At 41.0% G+C, this 26,625-nt stretch overlaps 1 protein-coding gene across 27 annotated transcripts in view; it reads left to right on the forward strand.

The window, feature by feature from the left end:
• Positions 1-26,625, forward strand: part of SYNE1 (spectrin repeat containing nuclear envelope protein 1) — a 486,694-nt gene that overhangs the window by 221,562 nt on the left and 238,507 nt on the right. For all 27 annotated transcript variants that reach the window (XR_014844515.1, XR_014844516.1, XR_014844517.1 and 24 more), the window contains 12 exons: positions 439-646; positions 1,466-1,578; positions 3,399-3,604; positions 4,651-4,806; positions 8,499-8,790; positions 9,899-10,071; positions 12,479-12,788; positions 14,465-14,629; positions 18,422-18,778; positions 24,850-24,986; positions 25,200-25,377; positions 25,819-26,001. Coding sequence is in view for 23 of the 27 variants with exons in the window: in XM_085023506.1 (XP_084879632.1) it covers positions 439-646; positions 1,466-1,578; positions 3,399-3,604; positions 4,651-4,806; positions 8,499-8,790; positions 9,899-10,071; positions 12,479-12,788; positions 14,465-14,629; positions 18,422-18,778; positions 24,850-24,986; positions 25,200-25,377; positions 25,819-26,001 (2,478 nt within the window). In the remaining 4 variants the exon portion in view is untranslated. The remainder of the gene's footprint in view (positions 1-438; positions 647-1,465; positions 1,579-3,398; positions 3,605-4,650; positions 4,807-8,498; positions 8,791-9,898; positions 10,072-12,478; positions 12,789-14,464; positions 14,630-18,421; positions 18,779-24,849; positions 24,987-25,199; positions 25,378-25,818; positions 26,002-26,625) is intronic.

A 26,625-nucleotide genomic window follows, 5' to 3' on the forward strand; every position in this document is an offset into this window, starting at 1 on the left:
ATGTTTATATTTTTAAATTAACTCCTGGGACTTTGAGTGTGGCCTGTGAACCTGAAACAAAGTCCCTGTGGCCTATTAAAGATGCAGACCTAGGAGGTGGGCTCCATGAATAGTCTCTAATCCACTAACCACACCCAAGGTCATGGGCTGGAACCCACAAAGAAATGTTTAATTTGCTTGAAATGCTACACTCTGATCCAAACCCCAGCTACCTCTCAACAGCTGTTCACCGTTGCTCTCAAGGAGAACTGGGCAGAATTCTGCAAGAATCAACACAGATCCATCACAAATACTTTCTGAAAAAATCCTCCAAATGTATATATCTTTCTGAGTAGATTTCAACAGCATCAATTTAAAAAAAAAAAAAAAGTCCCAGAGTTGAGTAGCTGGCATATCTCTGTGATGAATATCCTTCAGTGGCATGCTTTTATTCTACAGGAAATACAAAAAGAGCTTCAAAGTCAGCAAAGCAACATCAGCTCCGCCCAAGAAAATCTCAATAGCCTGTGCCGCAAGTACCACTCGGTGGAGTTGGAGAGCTTGGGCAGTGCGATGACCGGGCTGATTAAGAGACACGAGGCTGTGAGCCAGTCTTGCTCCAAGACGCAGGCCAGCCTTCAGGAGTCGCTGGAAAAACACTTCCATGGTGAGCTCCCAGAGGCCTTCGCGTGAATAGTTTGTTTACAAGAAACAGTCCAAACCAAATGCTGCCTAGAAACTGCCGGCAGAAGTTTGAAAACACTTTCCACCAGAGTCACTTTTTAAATTGGGGTGTGTGTGTGTGTGTGTGTTGAGATTTGAGCACGAGCAGCGCTGTGGTTGGGCTCTCAGCTCACGCAGAGGTTTCCGCTTCCCCCCAAGGAGGCGGGAGTCCGCCATTTTGATGATCCTGAGTTTCAGTTCAATTCCTAGCTGGACGTGTGTGTGGAAAATCACTCCCGCTGCTCTGGTGAAGTGGGCACAGTACACTTGGATCTCAGGAGAGGCCACCATGTAATTCAGGAAATTGCCAGTCATGTGTCCCTGGCTTGGCTTCCCACACAGCGGTGCCTCTGCTCTGGTGTGGTGTGTGATGCGCTACGTCAGCTTCGTGCACCGAGGAGATGGTTCTTCCCTTTCCCACAGAAGTGACTTTAAGGTCCCCCAGGACACTGCTCACGCTCACGTAGTCAGGCAGTTATCGTTGGTTTGCAAAAGAAAGACACCCAGTGGGAAATCGGACATGTCAGGAATACAAATTTCTTTTCACTCTTTTCTCTGAGGTAATTTCTCAATTCTGTCATGAACAGTTGTGGTTGTAGACCTTATAGTATCATGGTCTGTATGGTTATTATTATTGTTTTCTTTCTGGAATGTACTGTAAGGCAAGATGCAATAGACCGAGGCCAGAATTACTGCATTGGGATAATGCCGGAAGCTCTTTCCATGTTTTGGATGGATTTCTTATTTTTGTTACTTTCCAAAGAGTCTATGCAGGAATTTCAAGAATGGTTTTCTGGAATAAAGGCAGCGGCAAAGGAATCATCAGATAGAACCGGGGACAGCAAAGTTCTCGAGGCAAAGCTCCATGATCTCCAGGTATGAAGAAGACAAGTAATATGAAAAATAGGTTGAGAAAAAGTTAGAATTTCTAGACCCCTTTCCTCTCTTTTTGAGCCTGTTGATTATTCTTTGGAATAAACCTAATTTTAGCTTTTATAGTAGTAAAAGCATAAATAACTATCTAATTTATATCATTATCATGGAGGAGTTTTAAGAGGAAGAAGACACAGCTTGTGTTTTTTTTTTTATATAACATCTCAATTTGGAGCTAGAATATACTCAGATAGAAGCAATAGATGTTATAAATTTCATACATGTTACAGACTATGAAAAGTGTATAAATTCAGATAAGAGAAGGCCACTGTGAAGTAGAGTTAAGAATGATTGATAGGAGACTTGGTTCAAATTGAGTTTTGATCAAGTTTTTCAAGCAGCTGATCTGAGCAAAGCACTGTGTTAAGTATTATAAAAATTTCTTTAAAAAATCAGTGAGGAACACGAGGATTTTTGTGGCCTAATGGGTGATGGCAATTATGTAGAAAACTCATTACCAGCCAGGGTAGAAAGGTCATGATTATATAGGGAACTGGTTTTGCAGGAGGCAAAGTGAATTCAGATATGGTGTTATCCCCTTGGAGGATCTGTTTTATTTTATGATTTCTTTTTAGTGCCACACCTATGGCATATGGAAGTTCCCAGTCTAAGGGTCGAATTGGAGCTGCAGCTGAGGCCTACACCACAGCCACAGCAATGTCAGATCCGAGTCACATCTGCGAGCTACGTTGCAGCTTGTGGCAATGCTGGATCCTTAACCCACTGAGCAAGGCCAGGGACGAAACCCAAATCTTCATGGATACTAGCCCTACTGAGCCACAGTGGGAATTCCTTTTTTGTTTTTTTTTGCTATGCCCAAGGCATGTATCAAACTTATGCCACAGCAGTGACAACACCAGAGCCTTAAACTGCTGTGTCACCAGGGAACTCTGGCTTTGAGGCTCGAGATGCAATAGAACTCCACAAAGAAAAGGCTGAGCGATGACCACAAATGGCACTTTGGGGCTCAGGAGAGAGGCAGGGCTAGCACAGCAGCTCTGGGCTTCTTTGCTCTGTTGAAGCCCCACCCATGTGTATGATCTTCCAAGGAAGAGGTACATACCAAGAGAAGAAGGGATTCGAAGGCAGGATTTTGTGCGCAGGTTGGACCGGACAAGGAGGAGGGGTAGAGACAGTTGACTCCTTAGAAGATGTCACACTAACCATGTGAGGAGGGGAGCCTGGACCAGGCTGGGATGATGAGAATGGGGTGAGATGAGAACAGACCTTGATAAGAACATCCTTTGAGGCTCCACCTTGTTCATAGTTTGTCCTCAGTGGTTCCACTGACAGGCTGGCACCATCATCCATTATAAGTCTTGATTTATCCAATTGTAGACATCAGGCTCATTCCAGCCTTGTTAAAGACTTTTTGCATGTATGTTTTGTCTTTTTAGGGCCACACCCACGGCATATGGAGGTTCCCAGGCTGGGGGTCTAATCAGAGCTGTAGCCGCCGGCCTACAACACAGTCACAGCAACACCAGATCTGAGCGGTGTCTGCAACCTACACCACAGCTCACGGCAACGCTGGATCCTTAACCCACTGAGCAAGGCCAGGAATCGAACTGGCAACCTCATGATGCCTAGTCAGGTTCGCTTCCGCTGCACCACGACGGGAACTCCAAAGACGTTTTTTCTTTGGGCTCCATTTTTCTTCTCTTGCTCTACTCTCTCAGGTCAGATTTATAATGAATGCTCCTCTGGAGCAGGGTCTCTGAGTAATAGCGAATATTATATATTACCTTTATTTCCCAAATCAGAACATTTTGGACTCAGTCAGTGATGGGCAGAGCAAGCTTGATGCCGTGACTCGAGAAGGACAAACTTTGTATGCGCATTTGTCTAAACAAATCGTCGGTAGCATTCAGGAACAAATTACAAAGGCTAACGAAGAGTTTCAAGCATTTCTGCAACAGTGCCTTAAAGACAAACAAGCTCTTCAAGACTGTGCTTTGGAACTTGGGAGGTAGGTTGTTTTGACCAGTGTAGATTTCATCATACACACAAAATGGCTTCAAATATTTAGAGAAAAGAGCCACTGGGAATACACAAATAACATTTGAAATTATGAGTTTAAATTGTAGTGAGTTTTGACCTTAAGCACAGGTTCATACAGGGACAATAACTGATTGCCCAGACTCTGGTGGCGTCATTTGGCTTTACTTTTGACACAGAGAAAAAGGAAGGAATTATATTCATTAGTAGTTGTAGGTGACATAAATGCACGTGTATTTTATTTATTTATTTATTTTTTTAGCTAATTTAAGATACTAGAATCATGACGTGCAGGTTTTAGATGATCCAGATCTTTTCTTTGTGGCTGCTTCTGCTGGGTTGGAATCAAGACAGAAGGCATCCATTGTATGTTTGTGAATCAAGATTCCAAACAGGAAGCTGTGTCAACAAGGGTGAATATAAAATTAGAAGGGAAAAAAAAAAACAAAAACAAAAGCTTCTACTACTGGGAGAAGAAAGACGTCCATACAATCAAAATGGCTGTTTGGTTGGAGAGTAATTTGCCTGACTCTTGTCCAGATTTCTTAGAGAATTTACGTTGTTTTCAGAATTTAAGAACCCTAGAGCTCTTGTGTCATATTCAGATCCCCCCACAAGGTACAAAGACACAGAGGTGACTTTCTGTGCTTTTTCCAGGGCTTCCACCACCCCATTTATCCACTGGCCCCAGTTCAGAGTCTTTGTAGTAAGACACAAAGTTAAGTGCCCACCGACACAGGAATGTAGTTTTGCTGGTAATTACCAGCTGTGATTACCAAGGAAATCAACTCAGTGAGATAGGTACTGCTTTTTCTGCTTGGATCTCAGGAGAAATGCCTAGGATTTGTCGTTTTGTTATTGAAACAAGTGATAATCTGAATGGGCTGATTGTCAAGTTTTCTTCACTACTTGAAAATTCATGTGATCTCAGTTGCCATAGATATTGTGACCTCAGATACTAGAATTTATTAAAATAAGCAGATATGAATTTCTCTAAGATGTTTTTCTTTTCTTTAGCTTTGAAGATCAGCACAGAAAACTGAACTTATGGATCCACGAAATGGATGAAAGATTAAACACGGAAAATTTAGGAGAGAGTAAGCAGCACATCCCTGAGAAGAAAAATGAAGTCCATAAAATTGAAATGTTCCTGGGAGAACTACTGGCTGCAAGGTACGGTGCAGATGAGGGGTAGGTTCTTTCCCCACTGACAAGTGTTTGTCTGGTTCGTTTTTTATTTGGGTTGGTTGTTGGCTGGTTGGCTGGTGAGTTGGTGGTGGTCGTTTGTGTTTCTCTCTCTGATTATCTAGAATACAAACGATTGTGCAGTGTTTCTGTAGTTGTGTGGTATTCTGGAGAGAGCATGGGGTGGAATTAAGGAGCTGGTCTCCTTTGCTCAACAGACTGGAGAGGCCACTCATTTCCTGTACTGCTTGATATTAACTTTTAAGCATTGAGATAATAATAATAAATATGCTTTCTTCTCGGGGGTTATTGTTAGACTATCATTATAATGATATTCTTCATGTACAAAAATAATGCTAGAGACCCCAATTTCCATATATTCTTCATACACTTCAGCCTCCAGTACCATTTCCAATGCACCTCATTTTCGTAATATTCTTAGTAAGGCAGAAAGCATGAGGTCATGTAGTCTGTCCTAGAGGTTCGTTATCTCCATTGTAAGACTTGTCTCCTCATTGCTTGCTGACAGAGCAAATGTTTCTAGCTCCTTCCCAGGCACGGTTCTCTGGCCTGTGCTTTGGATTCCACCACTGTCACGGCTTTGCTCCCTAAATTCATGCTTCCCCCTGGCATTTTTCAGTTGCTTCATCGGAGTTCTTGCATTGGAAGATCGAATGCTTTCCACTGGGGGAGTGCAGCTTGACCCCAAACTCTTTAACTGTCTAACTGTCACCTTACAGAGAGAGATGCACTTTGAGCAGGAAAAGGCTGCAGTGAAGCAGCAGAGGCTGGTACCCAGCCTGCTTAACCAGGCGAATCGGCAACATCAATCAACTGAGCAAAAATCGCCTAATTCAGATCATACCCATTCCTTATTTCCACTGAATCCTCCTTGTGGTCGAACATGCCAAATATTCCTTTTCTTGAAAGACAAATATACGCACAAGTGCAGAAGCAGCACCCACACTGAGAGCAATTATTGGTGTGCCAGTTTGATGGCCTTTATGCAATCTCCCTGAAATGCTTTGGTCCCACCTCTGTGAGCCTTTTACCATGGGGTAAACTCTTTGTTGATTTTGTTCCCGAACTCAGGTTAGGCTGCTTGTTGCTCAAGAATCCAATACTGAGAGAAGGTGTTGGGTAAAAGGAAATATGACTTTATTGAGAAAGCCAGCATTCCTGGAAAGAAGGTAGAACTCCCTGTTGCCGATCAGAAGGCAAGAACTTCTAAAGGAAAGAACTTCTAAAGGAAAGCTGCAAGGGTGTGCAGGGCGGGAACCACATGCAGAACGGCAGTTAGCTTTGAGAAGCATCTTAAAACGGGTCAGGCGATGGTCTGGTCAGTGTCATCTTGATTATTTTAAGCACAATTAATCTTCAGTTCCAGGGTCAGTTTGTTCCCCTTCACTTGAGGCCAATTCTTGGAATTGTACAAGTCACAGATTCGGTACTGCTCAAGATGGAGCAGCTTATGTCACACCTACAGTCTCGTCATCATGCAGTTAGCATTTTCTTCTAGTGGCAGTTACAGCATCTGAAAAACAACTCAGGAATATGCATCAGGCACTGTTATCTATGCCCTTCTGGGAGGAACTAAAGATTCTGTGACTCTATTGTCCTAAGCATTAAATGTTTGCGCCTGCTCTTTTGTGGCCCAGGGATACCTGGGAGACTACAGCTTTTCTACAAACAAAAGACAGGGGACATGGAAGGGCTTTTGTACCTGGGTTTCAATTTTATAAACCCCAACCCAGTGGTGAGTCCTCAAGGCCAGGGATCATCAGTCTCTATCAACTTTATCTAGTATAGTGCCAAAAATAGAAAGTATTTGTTGAATTGACAGAATAATAGCATCATTCTAACTACATAGCTCTGGAAATTACACTGTACTTTATTTTCTTTTAAAATCTTGACTCTTGTTGGAGTTCTTGTTGTGGTTCAGTGGTAACAAACCTGACTAGTATCCATGAGGATGAGGGTTTGATCCCTGGCCGTCCTCAGTGGGTTAAGGATCCAGCGTAGCCATAGTTGTGATATAGATAGGTTGCAGATGTGGCTCAGATCTGGTGTTGCTATGGCTGTGAGTGTAGGCCAGCACCTATAGCTCTGATTTGACTCCTACCCTGGGAACTTCCATATGCTGAAGCATGGCCCTAAAAAACAAAAACAAAAAACAAACAAACAACAGCAACAAAAAACTTGACTCTTGTCTAGGTACAATATATCATGGCCAGACCTGCTTCTCTCCTCCTTACAAATGTTTAAAGTGACTTTCCATGTTCTTCCTGAGTTGTTACTGTCTGATGTTCCGGGACAGATGCTAAGGGTCCTTAGATGTATTTGTTCCCAGGTTCTTTTGAACTGGCTGCTTCTCTGGATGGCCCTGATGTTAACATGTTCTGCTGGTCTCCCAGCTGAGTCACCTGACTTCTCTCTCTTGCCACTTGCTCCTCCCAGTTCTCTGGATGTTTTTTCACCATATTTTCCAGTACTTCAGATATCTTGGTGGGGATGTCCTGTACTTTTAAAAAGAACCCCAGATTTGAAAATCATTGAATGTTTACCTCTTGTAGTAACCAGGGATCTCTGTCATCTTGAATTATTATTCAACTCACATTATTGCATAAGCCAGCTTCTTGTCTCACCAACCGGATTATAAAAGATGTAGTTTTAAGTATATGTAATATTGTGTAAGTCTAGTATATCTCACAGAGGCCCATAGGACGCCATTTATATAGTAGCTGCTCAGAAAAAAAAAAAAATTAAGACAGTGCAGGAGATAACTTTCACATCTTTTTCTAGCATTCACCACAGTTTTTGTTAAGGCATCTGTACTCTCCCTGCTGGTATCCCAGGCATTTCCTGATGGATGTGAGGACTGGAATTCAGAACTCAGTAAAACAGGGTGAAACCAACTCAGCCACCTGTGATGATGTTTGCCCTTGACCTAATTAACATAACTCCAAACTGAGATGTGCCAAGTACCAAAGGCACAGAGAAGAAACCCATAAGTACGCATAAGATGACCTTTTGAAAGAAACTTTTTTTTTGGTACTTTGCCTCTGCCAAACATTGTGCTGGGTCCTGGGGACAGGAGATGAATGCAATAGCCTTGGCTTTTAGAAGGTGAAAGCCCAGTGGATTGAGACAGGTTGTATGAGATGACAGAGCAGGCTGGACAGAGCACACTTAGAAGAGGCGTCTTCGAGATGCTTCCACAGTGATGACTATGCTGAGATGTGAAGAGCCAATTAGAGAAGCCGCAGAAGAGAACGGAAGAGCCATCCTGAAGGAAGGAGGAGTCTCCATGTGTTTACACCAGGGCAGAGTGTTTGGGGAACTTCCAGGAGCTGTTTATGGTGAGAACATTAATTAGGAAAGGAGAAAAGTTAGACATCAGCCTGGAAAGAATCCCTAGCAGACCAGTGGGCTGCATTCTAGGCAGGACACAGCCTGAGTCACCCTCACCCCCCCACCCCCACCCCGCTGCGTGTGGACTGCATTCAGAGACACGAGAGGAGCCCCGGGAGCCAGCCCTAAGAGGGTCCCAGCACGGTGCCTGAAAGGTGCGTCGTCTGCTGGGAGCTCCTGTCTGGTCACCGCTCCATTGTCCACAATCACTTGTTGCTCCTCTGCTCTCCAGATTGTCCGAATTAAACTCCTTTTCCTGTTTCCTTTAGAGAGTCTGTGGACAAGCTTTCCCAGAGAGGGCAGCTTCTCAGTGAAGAGGGCCACGGCGCCGGCAAAGAAGGACGCCTGTGCTCCCAGCTCCTCGCCAACTACCAGCACTTACTCCGAATGACCAAGGAGAGACTCCGCAGCTGCCAGCTGGCCCTGCAGGAGCACGAGGCCCTGGAGGAGGCGCTGCAGAGCATGTGGTCCTGGGTGAAAGACATGCAGGACAGGCTGGCCTGTGCAGAGAGCACGGCGGGGAGCAAAGATGCCTTGGAGAGACGGCTGTTACAAGTGCAGGTAGGCAGCGGATGCCGATGCCTTCTGAAGACAAACTTGATTAGATGCACACGTTGGAATTGGGTCCTCATTGTTCTGTGAGCCTCTAATTGAGGATGGGGTGTGGAGATCGTTGGTGGCCTAGCAGTTAAGGGTCCAGAGTTGTCACTGCTATGACTCAGGTTCGATCCCTGGCCTGGAAACTTCTGCACGTTATGGGTGCAACCAAAAAATAAAAATAAAAAAGAGGATTTGCAAGGGTCACTTTTCCCTTTTGTAAAGGCACATTTGTGTTCTAATAGCTTTAAAAGAAAAACTATCATTCGATTAAAATAATTTTTAATATTTTTACTAAATATTTAGCAAATGTTATGGAATGCCTACTTTACTCCCAGGCAAGTTTGTTTTGTTTTGTTTGTCCATCCTGAGGCATGTTGGGTTCCCGGGCCAGGGATCAGATCTGAGTCACAGTTTATCTAAGCTGCAGCTCCGGCAATGCAGGATCCTTAACCCACTGCGCCAGGCTAGGGATCAAACCTGCATCCCAGCTCTCCCAAGATGCTGCCACTGATCCTGTTGCACCACAGCAGGTACTCCCCAGACAAGTGGATAGCAATATGGAGACGGAAACTAGCCTTTGCCTTCTGGGAGCTCACTGTCAGTGGGCGAGACCAACCTGCAAATTGTTGCTTGCTGTGCAGTGTGTGTAGGAGCCGTGACTGCAGCCAAAGGAGGCCACCAGCCCAGTCTGCAGCCAGCAAGGTGACCCTGAAAGACAGGCATTAGCCAGGCAAGGAAAATACGGGACTGTTATGTTTTTGATAAGTGTGTCTTCATTTTCAAAATAATTTATTATTTTTACTTGGATGCAAAATCCAGTAAAGTTCCATTTGGAGCCTAGTGGCCCAGCGTTTTCCAAGGACTTAAATCAGAGTTAATTTCTGACTCCCGCACTCCTGGGTATCTAATAGTTAAGTAAGGTATTAGAGGGCAGGAAGGTCCAGGGTTTGATGCTGTTGTTTTCATTTTCAAGTGAGTAAGCTATGCCCTACTTTGAGTCTTAGCTGTTTTTTAAAACATCAGAAGCTCTTAGTAATTCTGTTGACCAGGACGTGCTCTTCCTTCATAGGAGATTCTTCTGATGAAAGGGGAAGGAGAAGTTAAGCTGAACATGGCCATTGGCAAAGGGGAACAGGCCTTGAGGAGCAGCAACAAGGAAGGTCAGCAGGTGATTCAGACTCAGCTACAGACCCTTCAAGACGTCTGGGCAAACATCATGAGCTCCTCCGTCCATGCTCAGAGGTACGGAAGCGATCTTTAGTGTTTATTTGTCTGATTCAAACCCAGGGCTTAGTGAAATAACGGAGCAGCGCTGACGATACCCTGCCATTGGGTTGCCAAGCACATTACTTTAGCTCGTATGCATGCCTGTCTTAACTCAGATTGTACTTTTTGGAATGGCGAAGGCTGGTTTGTCTTGCTTGCTTTGTGTTTGTGCATGTGTGCATGTGTGTGTGTGTGTGCAAACGATGTACTATCGCTCATGGAATCTTGCATACATGGGCTCTGTGAGATACCTCCTATCCATTCATCAAGGCAAGGTTATATGCTCTTTACTAACTTCTCATTTTTAAGGGCAATTCAGTTGTGGGCAACTGACGCACTTAAGTATAAATCTTTTTCTCAACCGGAAGTAATAGCCACGACGGACACTGGGGTTGTGGAAATGCGTGGGGAGGATTTGGGTACCCCAGTGATGGGGAGTTCTCGCTTTTAGTGCGAGGCCAGGAGAGCCAACCTCCTGCAGTGCGTGGAGGTCCTCTCACGAGCAGCAACCAGCCCTTCCCAACCCTGCGGTGAAGCACAGCGATGGTTACACCAAGTGGTGGTGGTGGTGGTGGTGGTGGTGTGTTACATTTGTGAGTGGAAGGTTTTGGCCTCCCTTTTCTCAGAGTATCCACCAATGCACTAGCTGGCTTGGTGGACAGATGATCTTCAGTCAGAATCATACGAAAGCCACTTTCCAGGAGCCCCATTCTGAAGGTTCTGTGTCCTGTTAACTCACGGAAGAAGTGTGGGCGTGACATGGTCGTAATAATAGATGAATAAAAGATTACACCTCATCACGAAACAAAACAACGCTGCAGTTACTCCCTGCAGTGTAAGCACTGAACTATGTTTACAGCTAAAATCTGGGAAGTTGTGTCTTGTTTTGATTCTGTTAAATGCGGAGGGTAGGTGGCGACTCCCCAAGTTAGAAGAACTTTGAGTCCTTGTCGTAGCCCAACAGTCAGCAAAGAAAAAAAATCAAATCCCATGGTTCTGTTACCCTACAGAAGGCTGAAGCGTGAACCAAACATCCCAATGCTTGGCGATAGGCCAGCTTCATAAAAATGAAGAGGAATATGGGTGACTGTTTTCCAGATATTAGAATAAAGTGTTAAATACAAGAAGCAGACTCAAATCCCTTTTTCCTCTCTTCCCGCAAGAAATTAAATTTGGCAACTACATTTTGAGCAGTAGCAGTGTTCAAATTATTGTGCTAAAACAATGAAGCAGAACAAAACAGTCGTTGCCCTCTAAGAGCTCAGAGGTTAGTGTAGGATACATTAAAAACAAAACAAAACAAAAAGAAACCTTGATTCAGATGGTGTTCCTACAATGCTTTCGGACTATGGGAGAAAGCAGGGCTTGAGGTGGATTCTAGAGAGGTGAGATTGATTTGAACATTCTGGAAAATTCTTTGAGGAAAGCTTAGGGCTTCAGGGTTTCTGTTGACACAAGAGGGAACAATTTGGAAGTACATTCACCACAGATACAACTCCAGGACCATCGGATTACATGCCAGGGAGGTTGGGAGTGGTCACCGAAGAGGAGTTGAAAATGGTTTGTGAAGGTAAATATTGGAGAGTTTTTACAATGCCAGTCTGGAGAGCCTTTTATTTGACTATCTGGAGAGCTGTTTCCTTGACCATTACGTATAGGACTTATGTGACCATCCTTCTCATATTATTAATGCACTGCGCCTTCATTCCTTCAAACATTCCACACAGAGCACTAAACATTTCGCATGTACATCCCTTAGTGAAAAAAATAATCGAATTATGTTATTTACCCAGAAAGAATACCTTACATTTTGAATTCTGTTATGAATAACCTAATTATGTTATGTACCCAGAAAGAATACCTTACATTTTGAATTCTTTTAATATGATAAATCAAATTAATAATGAAGAAAATGAAGAATTGATGTATATTCAATCAAATTTAACTGAGGTCCCAGTGCTAATGCTGTAACAGCATAACACACATATGTGTCTCTTCATTTAGGACAATTAGCACTTGGAAGACAAATCTCCAGATACCTGTATGACTACAGGTCCCTTCAAATTTTGACGTAGATTTATTTTTTTTCACCTTTTATTTTTTATTTTTTTTAAATTGAAGCATAATTGATTGACAATGTTGTACCAATTTCTGCTGCCCAACAGAGTGGCCCAGTCATACATATACCTTCTAGATTGATTTCATTTGAAGAATCTGTGTCTTGTGTCAGAGAAGTGGTGTTTCTCCCTGCACTTAAAAGCCGTGTTTTCATCACTTACAGTAGCATTCAGTAAAACAGCTTACATGGATGCAATGCCCTCGTGATTGGTTTGCTGTAGAGTCCTTAAGATAACTTATTTTTATAACGTGACATTAATTCCAGCACGTTAGCATCTGTGATTAGCCAATGGAATGACTATCTAGAGTGGAAAAACCAGTTGGAGCAGTGGATGGAAGAAGTGGATCAGAAAGTAGAACATCCTTTGCAACTGCAGCCTGGTCTGAAAGAGAAGTTTTCGCTTCTGGACCATTTTCAGTCCCTAGTATCGGAGGCGGAAGATCACGCTGGAGCCCTGCAGCGGCTCGTTGCCAAGGCCAGGGAGCTTTACCAGAAGACTGAGGATGAGTCATTCAAGGAGACCGCTCAAGAGGAACTGAAAACACAGTTCAATGATATAATGACAGTTTCTAAGGTTAGTGCTCTATAGTGAGGAAAAAACTTCAAGGTTCAGATAAAGAATGCCCTGTAGGTTAAATTGTAGGGGACTTGGCTGCTCTGAAGCCAGGTGTACATTTCGTGAACGGATGTGACATACAGGGTCACTTCTCACAATGGATGTCCATGACGTTTTCTCTTCCTGCAATGTTGGGGATTTATTATTATTATTATTATTCTTTGTTTTTCATCTTTCCCTGCTTTGGATATTAATCAACCCACTTCTTTTCTTTGAAAGATTGTCTGACCCTCAATTCTCAGTGTTTAGAATTCTTTTTCTTTTGCTACCACTTATATTTGTTGTTTTAAATGCAGGTCTATTTACCTCCCGGATTTCAGTCATGTACCAAGTGTTTTGTTTATTTCTCATTTTAGTAAAAACTGCATTTTCTTGTTCTCTAAGACAAAGGCGCCTTTGTGTAATACCAAGATCATCTTTTAATTCTATCTCTCTAGCTTTACTTTCCTCCATGAATTTTCCTTTGTATATTTGTGGGAGTGTTAAAGGAAATAAGGGAGAGGCTTTTCCCCCCTCTCTTGATTTTCCTTTTAGGAACTTTCTCTGTATTATCAATAGGACAATTTTTAACATTTGTGTTAGTTTATCTTCATTTTTATTTTGGTAGTGATGAAGAACTACGTTTCTTGAGTCAAAAAGACCTATGTTTGAATTCTGGCTTTGACTCTTTTGGATGTGTGACTTTGGACATGTTACGTAACATATCTGTAACATCTGGAGGCTCTTTCTACAACGCAGTGTTAATAACGGTATACCTAGCAGTTCCTGCTGTGGCGCAGTGGGTTGACAATCCAGCTGCAGTGGCTCAGGTTGCCGTGGAGGTGTGGGTTCGGTTTTTGGTCCAGTGCAGTGGGTTAAAGGATCTGGCATAGCCTTGGCTGTGGCACAGGTCGAAGCTTTGACTCAGCTTCCATTCCTGGCCTGGAAACCTCCATATGCCATGGGTGTGGCCAAAATAAACAAATAAACAATAGTTATATATATATATGTATATATATATATATATATATACATATAATATGGCTATTGCGAGGATTAAATGAACAAATGCATTTAAAGTGATGAGCAGAATACTGTACACAAAAGCAACACATAAAATTGCCTCAATAATAAAAATAGTTACAATGATAATAAAAATAATAATAAAGTGGATTATTAATGAGGGATGTTAATCAACATTCATCAAGCCTAGATTTTTATTCTAAGCTAGACTATAAAAAACTTAAAGGAAAATGGTTGCTTCTTCAAAGTCTTCAAAAATCAAAGAGTTGATTTTTTTTCATTTTAAGATTTTTCTTTTTTTTTTGCTTTTTAGGGCTGCACCCACAGCATATGGAGGTTCCCAGGCTAGGGTCGGATTGGAGCTACAGCTACCGGCCTACACCACAGCCACAGCAATGCTGGATCCTTAACCCACTGAGCGAGGCCAGGGATGGAACCCGCAACCTCGTGGTTCCTGGTTGGATTCGTTTCCACCGCACCACTACGGGAACTCCTGTTTTAAGATTTTGAACATAGAGAAAAGTCAAGCAAGGCATGAAATCTTCTGCAGTCGTCAGGAGACCTGCTGTCTTGTCTCATTTCCGATTCTCAGTGGTGACTGCTGTTGAGGTACTCTTATCTTTGTTCATTAGGAGAAAATGAGGAAAGCAGAAGAGGTTGTGAAAGATCATCTCATGTATTTAGACGCAGTCCAGGAATTCACAGATTGGCTCCATTCGGCAAAAGAAGAACTTCATCGGTGGTCAGATATGTCTGGAGATTCATCAGCCACCCAGAAAAAGCTATCTAAAATTAAGGTCAGAAAATGGACAGATTTTATAACTTCATTGTTTCCTTGGTTCTTGGGTATCAGATACCTGCGCTGAAGATTCTGTGGAGAAGATGCTTTATTTAAAATGCCTTCTTCCCGTTTTCTGTTTATGGGTTTTTATTGCCTTGCACCTCATGAATTATAGACATAAGCAAGAGAAGAAAGGGAATTCAAAGCACTGCACACTTTTGAGGAAAACGGAACACTCCTTGTATGCTTCTGACTGCAAATGTGCTTATTGCTGTAGCATCAAAGCCTATGAAATATGCACCTGATCAGTGGGCTGACCAAACTAGATACTGTTATTTTCTAGCACAGTGAGAGAAGTTTATGAAATAGCTTAGTTAAATGGATTTGCACAATAACTGGGAAATGTCATTCAGATGTTTTATTCTGTTTCCTTCCTAATAGTACAACAGTATAATGGAAGGCAGTACCTAAAAGAGCATTAAAATTATAACCTAGTATATTGCTTATAAGGGCAACTTAAAAACAGAAATTCACATATCTGAAGGAGCTGGAATAAATATGTTTCTAGTTACTTGAATATTAAATTGCATAATTTTCTCTCTGTGGAAAATGATAGATTTTAATCTGAAAACTAGACAATAAGGAAATCCTTCATGGTTTAATTGTAGGTGAGGAAATGTTGGAATACACAGGAAAATTGTGGTCAGGAATATAAGACTCAGATTGGGTTCTGATACCTGGAAATCAGAACATAAAAATAGTAGTTGACAATAATGATAATAACCCCATTTTGAGGATTTACTTGTAAATGTTTAGAAAGTATGATCTTAGTTAAGTCTTGGAGTGATTGCATAGGTTTTAAATGAGACACCTACATAAAGCCACTTCTTAAGTTCTTATTATCTATGTGATTTTTTTAAAATACTTTGATATGCTCCTCCCTGATATTTTAGTTTATTCATCCATTCATCCATCCCTTTGGAGTAGTGCACCCCACAAGGAACATGCAGTGTGGTAGGGAGTGGTAATGCCAAAACTGAAATTTATAAAATAATACATCAAATGTAATGAGAGCTCACAAGGATTTTAGAGTTCAGGCTCTCGAATCAGACCCTGATGCTGCGTCTTGATTTTACTGCTTTTCTAGCTGTGTCTTTGGGCAGGTCACTTGATGTCCTCAAGCCTCAAGCTCTTAATTGGTAAGCTAAAGAATAACAATAGAACCTGCCTCGCCGAGTAGTGTCCAGGACTAAATTACATGGTGCTCATAAAGCATTTACCAACATGCTTGACACATAGAACACACTCAGTAAGAAAATCCAGTGGATTTCATAAATGAGTGATTTAAGTGGCTATAGAGTGGCAATGTGAGAAAAGTCGAAGGATGGGGCCTTTCAGCGTGAACAGGTGGCATTTGAACTGCCAGGTGTTGATGTCCAGGAAGCAGTGGAGTGTTCATGTCTGACCTGCAGATTAGGAACCTGGATTGAAGACACAGGTTGGAATGATCAACACGTAATTTGTAGTTGAAGCCACCCCAGTGAATGAAACCCAGACCTACATGTAAAGCAAACAGGACAATGGGCACAGGACTGAAATCTGGGCACTCTCAATATTTAAGGGGCCTCAGAAGAGACTGTGAAAGGGAGAGGGAGAAAAGAGAGGAGATATAATAACGAGAGAGGAAAGGAAGGCGTGTTGTCAGCAGGGCCCCTGGTGGTCACCGTCACAGAAGCACTAAGAGGTGGCTATTAAGAGGACTAACAAGTGGCTTCTGGACTTGGTGTTCAGGCTACTTGATGATCACCTAGAGCCATTTCTGCAGCCAGGTCAGGTGAGGAACCAGATGTCACCGATTAGGGAGTGAAGAGTGGGGTGGAAGACCAGGTAGCAAGAATGAACTAATGTTTTGAAAAGTCAAGGTCAAGAAAGGTAAGAATGATTGTACCAAGGCTGTTTTCTGGGTTGCCCAAGGCTCTTTTATTGAAATACTTTTATAAAACACTTCAAAAAATATAGGAAATGGAGCTGGCACGAAGAAATTGGGGCTTGGGAAGGAGAAAGTGAAGCGTGGCAGAGGTGGCCCGTCAAAGTCCAGGTCAGGCCTGAGCGGAGGCTGGTTTTAGGGGAGGAGGAAGCTTGAGGGAAGCCAGGTAGCGGGTGGCACGTCCTCTGTCCTTCAAGGTCATCCCTCCCTGCCCCCAACCACCAGCAGGCAACTTCAAAGCCAAACGTGTATGTGTATGACAGTGTGTGCATGTAGTAGTTTTAAAGAGTTGAAATACAAACTGAGGAAATACATGAAAATGTCATTTTCAAAACACTTTAAAATGATGATCTCCTTATTCAAAATCTGGATGAGTAGAATTAGTGATTGCAAATACTGAAATATCCCAATGTCAAGCCAAAAAAAACTGGGATGATATCTTAAAGAGTATTTTTGGAAACAGATTTTTGACAGTTGATACTCTCCAAACCCCAAATTTGAAATCGCTTATAAAGGAAAATTACAGGTATTTAAATCTAATAGTTACACATAGCCTCCTTTTTTATGTTATAATTTTTTCTGCATCAAATCACTACTTACCATATGCATTGATAAACAAAATACATTTTTAGTATCTTACTGCTGAGAAAAGAATGAATATGTCTATAAAAGCTAACTGCGTATAAAGATTTCATGTGCTTGTGCTCTGAATTACCCTATAACTCAATCTTTTAAATGACCTGTACTAAAATGTGGTTCTCTTATATATAATTGTGAGAAGGTGTATTTATTTTAATCTAATTATATGCACTATATTATATAGATTAGCTAAAATATAGTTATGCTTAACATAATCTATTAAACATGCTCCATACTTATCACCCTCTTTTCCCTATTTCTTGTTAATTTGTAATTGATTTTCTTCTGGAAGTTTTTTTCCTAATAATCATCTTTTTCTTCTCTTTAATCCAGAAGCAAAATCATAATTTTATATTAATACTAACAAAATCTGGGCTTTAGCAACAGAGATGTAAATATATAAACATCAGAATAGATTCAGCAAAAGAATCTGTTCTCACAAAGAAAGGCCACTGTTTCACCTAATGAGCAATGCACATTTTAATTTTACCTTGTCTTTTAGAGTATTTGTGTGATTTAAGCCTAAAAGTGGTAGCTAAATTGTTCAATTTCCAGTGTTTTAAAAGTAATAGTAATAAATGAATGTAGTCTAAAGGTTACCTTGGACTTTTAAGTATGTCTGTGAATTATTTATTTTTGTTACTGTAAAAATGTCTACTTCAGATACCAAAGTATTTGAAGTTGAGTTGGGCTTATTCTCGTGATGTGATGGGTTAGCTGGATTTCCAGTAGGCAGAAGTGTGATTAAGCTGCCATCTCCGGGAAGAAGATGCACCCAGGGTAGAGACATGAGCAGAGCAGTTCTGCCTGGATCCTTGTTCACTTGTCTGTCACCTTGGGGAGAAATAGGATTCACATATTTACAGAAGCCACACACCACAGGCAAATATTTAAATTACTGTCAGGATAGTTTCACATATTCAAACAATGCCGGATTTCAGGGTCCCCGCGTAGTCTGTTTCAGGATGTTGCAGATTCCTCAATTCCGCAAGCCTCAGCGTTCACGAGGATAATTCTCTGCTGGTATACCTGAGGAGTGGGCAGATTAGTTGATTCCGACTCCTTGGAGCACACTTGCTAAAACTTCCTAGCAGGACAGGATCCCCCTCTGTACGCATTTGGAAACGTGCAGCCCAAGTGACTCACAGCCTCCTCGGTTGCCATGGTGATATTCCATTACAGGAGCTGATGGATTCCAGAGAGGTTGGTGCAAGCCGCCTAAGCCGAGTGGAGTCGCTGGCCCCTGCAGTGAAACAGAACACAACTGCCGGTGGCTGCGAGCTCTTGGACACGGAGATGCAGGCCCTGCGTGCCGACTGGAAGCAGTGGGAAGACAGCGTATTCCAAACGCAGACCAGCTTGGAGAACCTGGTGAGCCAAATGGCCCTCTCGGAGCAGGAATTCTCGGGCCAAGTGGCTCAACTGGAGCAGGCCCTGGACCAGTTCGGTGCCCTCCTGACAAGCTGGGCTCAGCAGTTAGCTCTCCTGGAAGGCAAGAACACTGATAAGGAGATCGTGGAATGCTGGCAGAAGGGACGGGTAAGTGGCCTCTGTTTCCGGCTGGTGGTTAAACTAAACTTTTTGTTTGCTTCTACTTGTTGCTAAAAAAAAAACAACCCATGCTCCCTAAAAACATGCAACATTCAGACTTGGAAAAAATAAATGTTTTCCTAATTAAATTTGTAAAGCTAATCCATTTCCTTTTCTCGTAAATCAAATGACTGTAAAAATACAGACATAAGGGAGAAAGAGTTTTTATTTACCATAAGAAGTATTTATTGTTAGTGGAAATATTTAACTTTCATTCTTCTGGTGTAAGAGTTTGTAATACTGTGTTCAGCTATTCAGTCTGAAAAACGGCCCGTGGGTAGAGGCATAAATAGACGCAGAGTCATAGCTGTTTTCCTGCCAGGGAATTATTCCCAACAATTAAATGATTGAATTTATAGCTTTGAAAGAAACGTTTGGTAATCTCCTAAAGCACAACTAATAGTTTTCACCCTGATTAGCTCTCTTGTGTGTGGATTTGACAGCTGGGCTTGAATTAACCCATTAACACAACTCATATGTCGTGCTCACCAGTTGCCTTGCGACCTTTTTTTTTTTAAATTAACACCAGCTCTTTCAGACTGTGAGGAAGGAAAGCGTGAAAGGAAGAGTGAAGAACAGGCAGAACTCTGAAATGTTTCTTTCTTTTACTGTTAAATAGTGTCTTGGAAAGCCTTTTGATATGTGCAGTTTTAGAAGGCTCTGAATCGTGGATGTCCTTAAAAGGAAGTTTAGTAAACGTCTCTGTTTCTATTTATGTTATAATCATTTCGAAATAGCTCCAGCCAGTGTTGTAGTAAGTCATGCAGTATTTCCAACACTGTCTTGTTTTAAATCAAATATTTGAAATACATATAGCACAACACAAAGTAAAACACTATAATCATCTCTTTATAACTATTTATGTTTCTAGGTTTGTTTGCTTGTTTTTTCCCAGTGCCTTTCCTATCCTTGAGGTTTAAGCACGAGAATAAAGCACAGAAAGCAGGGGGTTTTTTTGTTTTTTGTTTTGTTTTGTTTTGTTTTGTTGTCTTTTTGCTATTTCTTTGGGCCGCTCCCACGGCATATGGAGGTTCCGAGGTTAGGGGTCGAATTGGAGCTGTAGCCACTGGCCTACGCCAGAGACACAGCAACGCGGGATCCGAGCTGCGTCTACAACCTATATCACAGCTCACGGCAACACCAGATCCTTAACCCACTGAGCAAGGGCAGGGACCGAACCCGCGACCTCATGGTTCCTAGTCGGATTCGTTAACCACTGCGCCACGATGGGAACTCCCAGAAAGCAGTTTTATAAAATAGGAACAGGAAGTTGGTAATTGTTCTGTATGGTCAGTATTATTCATTCGGATATCAAAAATATCCGTTATAATATACTAGTTCTTTCTTGTTTCTTTCCCTTTCTCTCCCATAAATTAGAATGAAATTATTTATTTATTTTACATTATTTTTTGTCTTTTGTCTTTTTAGGGCCACACCGCAGCATATGGACGTTCCTAGGCTAGAGGTCTAAACGGAGCTACAGCCGTCCACCTACACCACTGCCACAGTATCACTGGATCCAAGCCATGTCTGCCACTTACACCACAGCTCATGGCAATGCCGGATCCTTAACCCACTGAGTGAGGCCAGGGATCGAACCCACAACCTCATGGTTCCTACTCGGATTCGTTTCCAGTGCACCAAGATGGGAACTCCCAGAATGAAATTTTTTAAAAAGAAAGATTTGGCTCTGTTTGGTTGCCTTACTATTATTCTAAGCCATCATTTTTTCATTGATACTATTAGTGAAGATAATAGGTGAGGCCTATAAAAAACACACTTGATGATGCAATGTGAATATGGACTTTTAGTTGTTCTAATAAATCAAAGCTGCTTAGATCTACTTCCAGATTTGGCTACAGAGTTTATACTCTTGATGGCAATACTACATTGCCTCTCGATATTCAGATTTTCTTTTCTTTCTAATAATGATATATTTATCTTAAAATGGAGATGACGTTATTCTGTACACCTTAAACTTATACAGTGCTGTATAGAAATTGTATTTCAATAAAGTGGGAGAAAAAATAAATGAAGAAAGTAAAATAAAAATGGAAATAACAAATGTTCTCACCACACACACATACACACACACAAGAAATGGTGATTATGTGATAAGGTGGAGGTGTTAGCTAATGCTGTGCTGGTAATCATTTTGCAATATATAAATGTATCTTACCAACACATTGTACACCTTAAATTTGTACAGTGTTGTATGTCAATCATATCTCAGCAAAGCCTGGAAAATTTTTAAATTTTAAAAATAAGTGATAATACTTCCATTACTATGAATACCTAGGAAAAGTTCACAAAATAATGGATTTGCTGGGTTCATTGGCAACGTTTAGTTGTTAGGAAGGGCTTGTCGTTGTTGAAAATTACAAGAAATCACAAACCTTCACTCTCTCTTCTGCAATTAAGTGATGAGATGCAAGACATTTTTTAAAAAATAAAAATGGATCATCTATAAACTATCATAAATCATGTTGAAAATTATCTTGTTCACTGTGTTTGCAAAAGCCATTTTTTTTAAATATCCAGTGGGTTATTAGTGTTGGAAATTGGGCGATTTTCTTAACCTATATATCCTCTAAGGGAAAAAAATAAATGCATTCTAGGACTTAACTGAAACAGACATATATAACCTGATAGGTATAAATGAAAGACTCGGAGTTCCCATCGCGGCTCAGTGGTTAACGAATCCAACTAGGAACCATGAGCTGGCAGGTTTGATCTGTGCCCTTGCTCAGTGGGTTAAGGATCCGGTGTGGCCGTGAGCTGCGGTGTGGGCCACAGATGCAGCTGGGATCCTGAGTTGCTGTGTCTGTGGTGTAGGCCAGCAGCTGCAGCTCCGATTGGACCCTTAGCCTGGGAACTTCCATATGCTGGGGGTGCAGCCCTAGAAAAGGCAAAAATAAATAAATAAATAAATAAAATGAAAGACTCTGTTAAAATAATTTAAGATGAAGTTATAAAAGTTTTTTTAGTATAGAGTTTTGGTCAAAAAATGTTCACTTTTCATACCACTAATTTATAAATGAATACTTTGAATCTCTGCTTCTTTTTTATGTGGTAAATTTCTTTAGTTCTTATAATGTTCTCCCTCAGATAAAAGGTTCAATGTGGTATAAAATAGTAATTACTAGTATAGTGTTTGGAGTTTCAGAGATAAACTTTCTAGTTATTATTTATGAATTTTGTACACAAGAATATATTAGACTCTTCTATAGCCCAGCCACTAAGCTAAATAAAAAAGTTTTTTTTTTCTTTTTATGACCACCCCTGTGGCATATGGAAGTTCTCAGGGATTGAATCGGAGCTGAAACTGCAAGCCTACATCACAGCCATGGCAATGCGGGATCCAAGCCGCACTGCCAGATCCTTAACCCACTGAGTGAGGCCAGGGATCAAACCCGCATCCTCACGGATACTAGTCAGGTTCTTATCCTGCTGAGTCACAACAGAAATTCCTAAATGAAGAATTTTTAAACCAAGAGAGAAGCATTCCTCCTCTCAGAATCACAGGTGGAAAGGCCAACAAGTTCAAGACCAACAGGGATACTGGATTGCGATGAGTGCCAACAAGATGCTGTGTGTCCTCAGATAAGCCCATAGGAGGTGAGACAGAGGGCAGAGAATCCTTAGAGGGGTCGTTATTCGAGCTGAGCCTTGAGATGTGATTACAAATTGACTAGATGAATGAGGTGGTGGAACAGCAGCAAGGTCCACAATTACTGAGGAATGAGAAGACACAGGAGGGAAAAAAAAAAAAAAAAGCAGAGAATGGGATTCAAATTAAGAGAACATTCTGCCATTCTAGAGCGTGCATGTCCACTCTGAGAGTTGAGAAGCAGAGGAAAAGAGATAACTGATTCAAAGAGTTAAGACATAGAATAGACCAGACCTCATTTCTCTCGTATGGAGGGAGAAGGGAAGTGGGTGAGGCCAAGAGGATGCTTGGTTTTCTGATTTAGATCAGTGGGAGGACAGTGGTGCAATTTACTGGGACAAGGAATACAACACAGACCTACTTTGTTGAGAGGCATGGTTTTCTTACAAATCTAGGCCATGTCTTGATAAATATCTCTGAGAATAATAAGAGTAACTGAAACAGCTGAGTAGTTACTCATCTTCTTACCCTTCCTCCTTAATAATTTTTTTTTAACTTTGGCGACACTGTCATGCAAACAGTCCCATGTAAATAACCTGCTGTCTTTACTAATTAGGCACTTAGGGTGCCAGGAATTGTGCTAAGTATTTGACACTAGTGATCTCATTTGCAACTTGTGACAATCCTATAAGAAACATACTCCAGGGTTCCCATTGTGGCGCAGTGGGAATGAATCCGACTAGGAACCATGAGGTTGCAGGTTCGATCCCTAGCCTTGCTCAGTGAGTTATGGATCCGGCATTGCCGGGAGCTGTGGTGTAGGTTGCAGATGCGGCTCTGATCTGGCGTTGCTGTGGCTCTGGTGTAGGCCGACAGCAGCAGCTCCCATTAGACCCCTAGCCTGGGAACATCCATATGCTATGGGTGCGGCCCTGAAAAGACAAAAGACAAAAAGAAAAAAAAAGAAACATACTCTGATTGCCAAACACCTTGCATAATTCAGTAGACCGTGGCCTTGATTTCAGAGGGGCACTAGTCAAATCCCAGCATTTTATTTTGGATTATGTATTCACAGGACTGGGATTATTCATGTGTCTCCTTCTCATTCGTTAAATTGTGAGCTCTTCAAGTACAAAAATCATACCATTAGTCATTTTGGGGGTGCCACAATCCAGCAAAATGATTGGCACTTACCAGACATTTAGCCAACATCTGATGACTGTATGAATGAAACTGTGAAATGAATGAATTGCTAGTTAAACCAGACCCCTGGATTATAAGAAATTCCTAATGTGGAAGTTAATTGTATATACTACCTAAAATCAGTTGCTCTATGTATCTTTTAATCCAAAATAAGTATTGTTTTTCTTGAAATGATTCTCTTCACCTTTAAACAGTGTACATGCATGACTTCCAGTGACTTCGACAGTTTTTATTTTTTATTTCATTTTCTATTAAAATTTTTACTTTTTCTATTTTAGTGGTTTACAATGTTCTGTCAGTTCCTGCTGTACAGCAAAGTGATCCAGTCTCTCTCTCTCACACACACACACACACACACATTCTTTTTCTCTCCATCATGTTCCATCGCAAGTGACCAGATGTAGTTCCCTGCGCTATCCACTCCAAATGCAATAGTTTGCATCTACTAACCCCAAACCATCCCACTCCCTTCACCTCTTTCTTGGCAACCACAAATCTGTTCTCCAAGTCCATGAGTTTGTTTCTTTTCTGCAGATAGGTTCATGTGTGCCGTTTGTTAGATTCCAGATATATGTGGTGTCATGTGGTATTTGTCTTTCTCTTTGTGACTTACTTCACTTAGTATGAGAGTCTCTAGTTGCATCCATGTTGCTGCAAATGGCATTATTTTGTTCTTTTTTATGGCTGAGTAGTATTCCATTGTGTATATGTACCACATCTTCTTAATCCATCCATCAGTGGACATTTAGGTGGTTTCCAAGTCTTGGCTATTGTGAATAGTGCTGCAGTGAAGGTGGGAGTGTATATATCTCTTTAAATGAAAGTTTTGTCTGGATACATGCCCAGGAGTGGGATTGCTGCATCATATGGTAATTGTATTGTTGGACAATTTTTAAGCCGTTTAGGTTATTTTTGCTTTTCTTTTCTTGTCCCACTTTAAGTTACTGGACCACTGGATCACTTGCCTACTTGGCAACATAGGATGCTCGTATGCCTATCCATGCCCAGGAAAGGATGCAAATTAACTAAATGCTATTATTTACCACAAGGAATCCTGAAAATGGGCCCCCTTTCTTTGCTGAATCTATTGTGTTGGTTCTTTCCTCACTAATAATTTATGTGAGTTGTGTATATTTATATATAATGTGAGACTGTGGAAATTATCCAGATTAAACATTTGCTTCTCTGCCTTGTTGTTTCCTAATAGGAGATACTGGATGCTCTACAAAAAGCAGAGCCTCAGACAGAGGATCTCAAGTGTCAGCTGAATGAACTGTGTCGATTTTCCAGAGACCTCAGTACATACAGTGGAAAAGTTTCTGCCTTGATTAAAGAATATAATTGGTGAGCATGAACCTTACTGCATCCAGAATATTTTCACACAAATAAAAAGCCAGAGGCTTGTTTATTTTCAATTGTGAGTTCCATAATATAAATTGATTAATCTTTAAATACCTTGCCAAAGAGTGTGGGTGCATGCTGAGGACTATGGAGCATTATTTTAACTTACTGTATCGTTTTTTTTCTCCCATTAAATATTTCAAATCACGGTTTTAGTCTTTGTTTACAAGCATCCAAAGGCTGTCAGAATAAAGAACAGATTTTACAGCAAAGATTCCGAAGAGCCTTCAAGGATTTCCAACAGTGGTTGGTTAATGCAAAAATCACTACTGCCAAATGTTTCGATATACCTCAAAATATTAATGAAGTTTCAACAAGTCTTCAGAAAATACAGGTAAGAGCGTGATCAAATAGTTCTAATTACAGGGCCTTTAGATCTTATTTTAAGCATATTAAAGTTTTGCTTAAGAAATTCAGATTTCAAACAAATCTGTGCTTGAAACTATTAATTGTGTCCATGAAAAGAAACTAGTCCATTCATCTAAATGCATGTATTTTAGTTTATTGATAGGGATTTAGGAAATAATAAAAGCTCTTTTATGTCACAGGCATTATACCTGAGTCTGTTAAGCAGATTTTCTCAATAATTGTCACAATAATCACATCAGTTACATAAAATTATTATTCCCAATGTACAAATACAGTAAAAGAACCTTATTCATTTAATATATACAGTAAGAATTACTTATTTTATTGAGAAAGAAGTAGGAAATTCAATGTATTTTAACGCATGGGGCATTTTATTATGCCTGATCTCTTATATTTTTCTTTACAGGAATTTTTGTCAGAAAGTGAAAATGGACAACACAAACTCAACACGATGGTTTCCAAAGGAGAACTTTTGAGTACTCTATTGACCAAAGAGAAAGCGAGTGGCATCCAGGCCAAAATTGCAACTGCAAAAGAAGATTGGAAAAATTTTCATTCAAATCTGCACCAAAAGGAATCTGCTCTGGAGGTACAATATAGCCAACCGTGTGGATACGTTCGGTGTCGTTTGCTGCTATTGTCATTGCTATTCATTAAGCCACACTTTCAGCACATCTAAATACCCTTATCAGTGATTTTGGTCATCGCTCTCTGAATATTAATGGATAACTGGATAACTCTAGGAAAAAGATCCATGTTGCAGTGGGAGCAATTTAGTAGCTTCTGGCTTGGTAGGGGCTGTTATCATAGGCTTTCCCATGCATCAGCCCCCCAGGAACAGTTGGTTCTACTTTTTGGCACTATCACTTAATCATTCATTTGAAATCCCTCAAGTTCAGAAGTTGTTCTAGGAGAATTGAACAGACATATCCGCATAAGTTACAAAACGCTATGAATGAGATGGTATACTATAATGAATGCAGATATCAAGTAAGTAGGTTTGAGGAGTTAAGTATGCAAAGAGACAATGGTTATATAATTTTATTTTATCCAGAGACAACATGAGTTGAATTTAGTATGGTCATAACAATAATTACTGCCACAATGCAATTATTTTTTTCTTGTGATCATCTGTTTTGTGTACCAACTCTTAGAAGAAAATTGAGAGGCACAGAGAGTATTTTTTCCTTTTAAAACAATACTTCCTGGGCAA

This window comes from Sus scrofa, chromosome 1, assembly GCF_054392235.1.
Source record: "Sus scrofa isolate SSC_HxYL_T2T_F1_AM1 chromosome 1, Sscrofa_HxYL_maternal_Yorkshire_Landrace_v2.0, whole genome shotgun sequence".
Lineage (NCBI taxonomy): Eukaryota > Metazoa > Chordata > Mammalia > Artiodactyla > Suidae > Sus > Sus scrofa.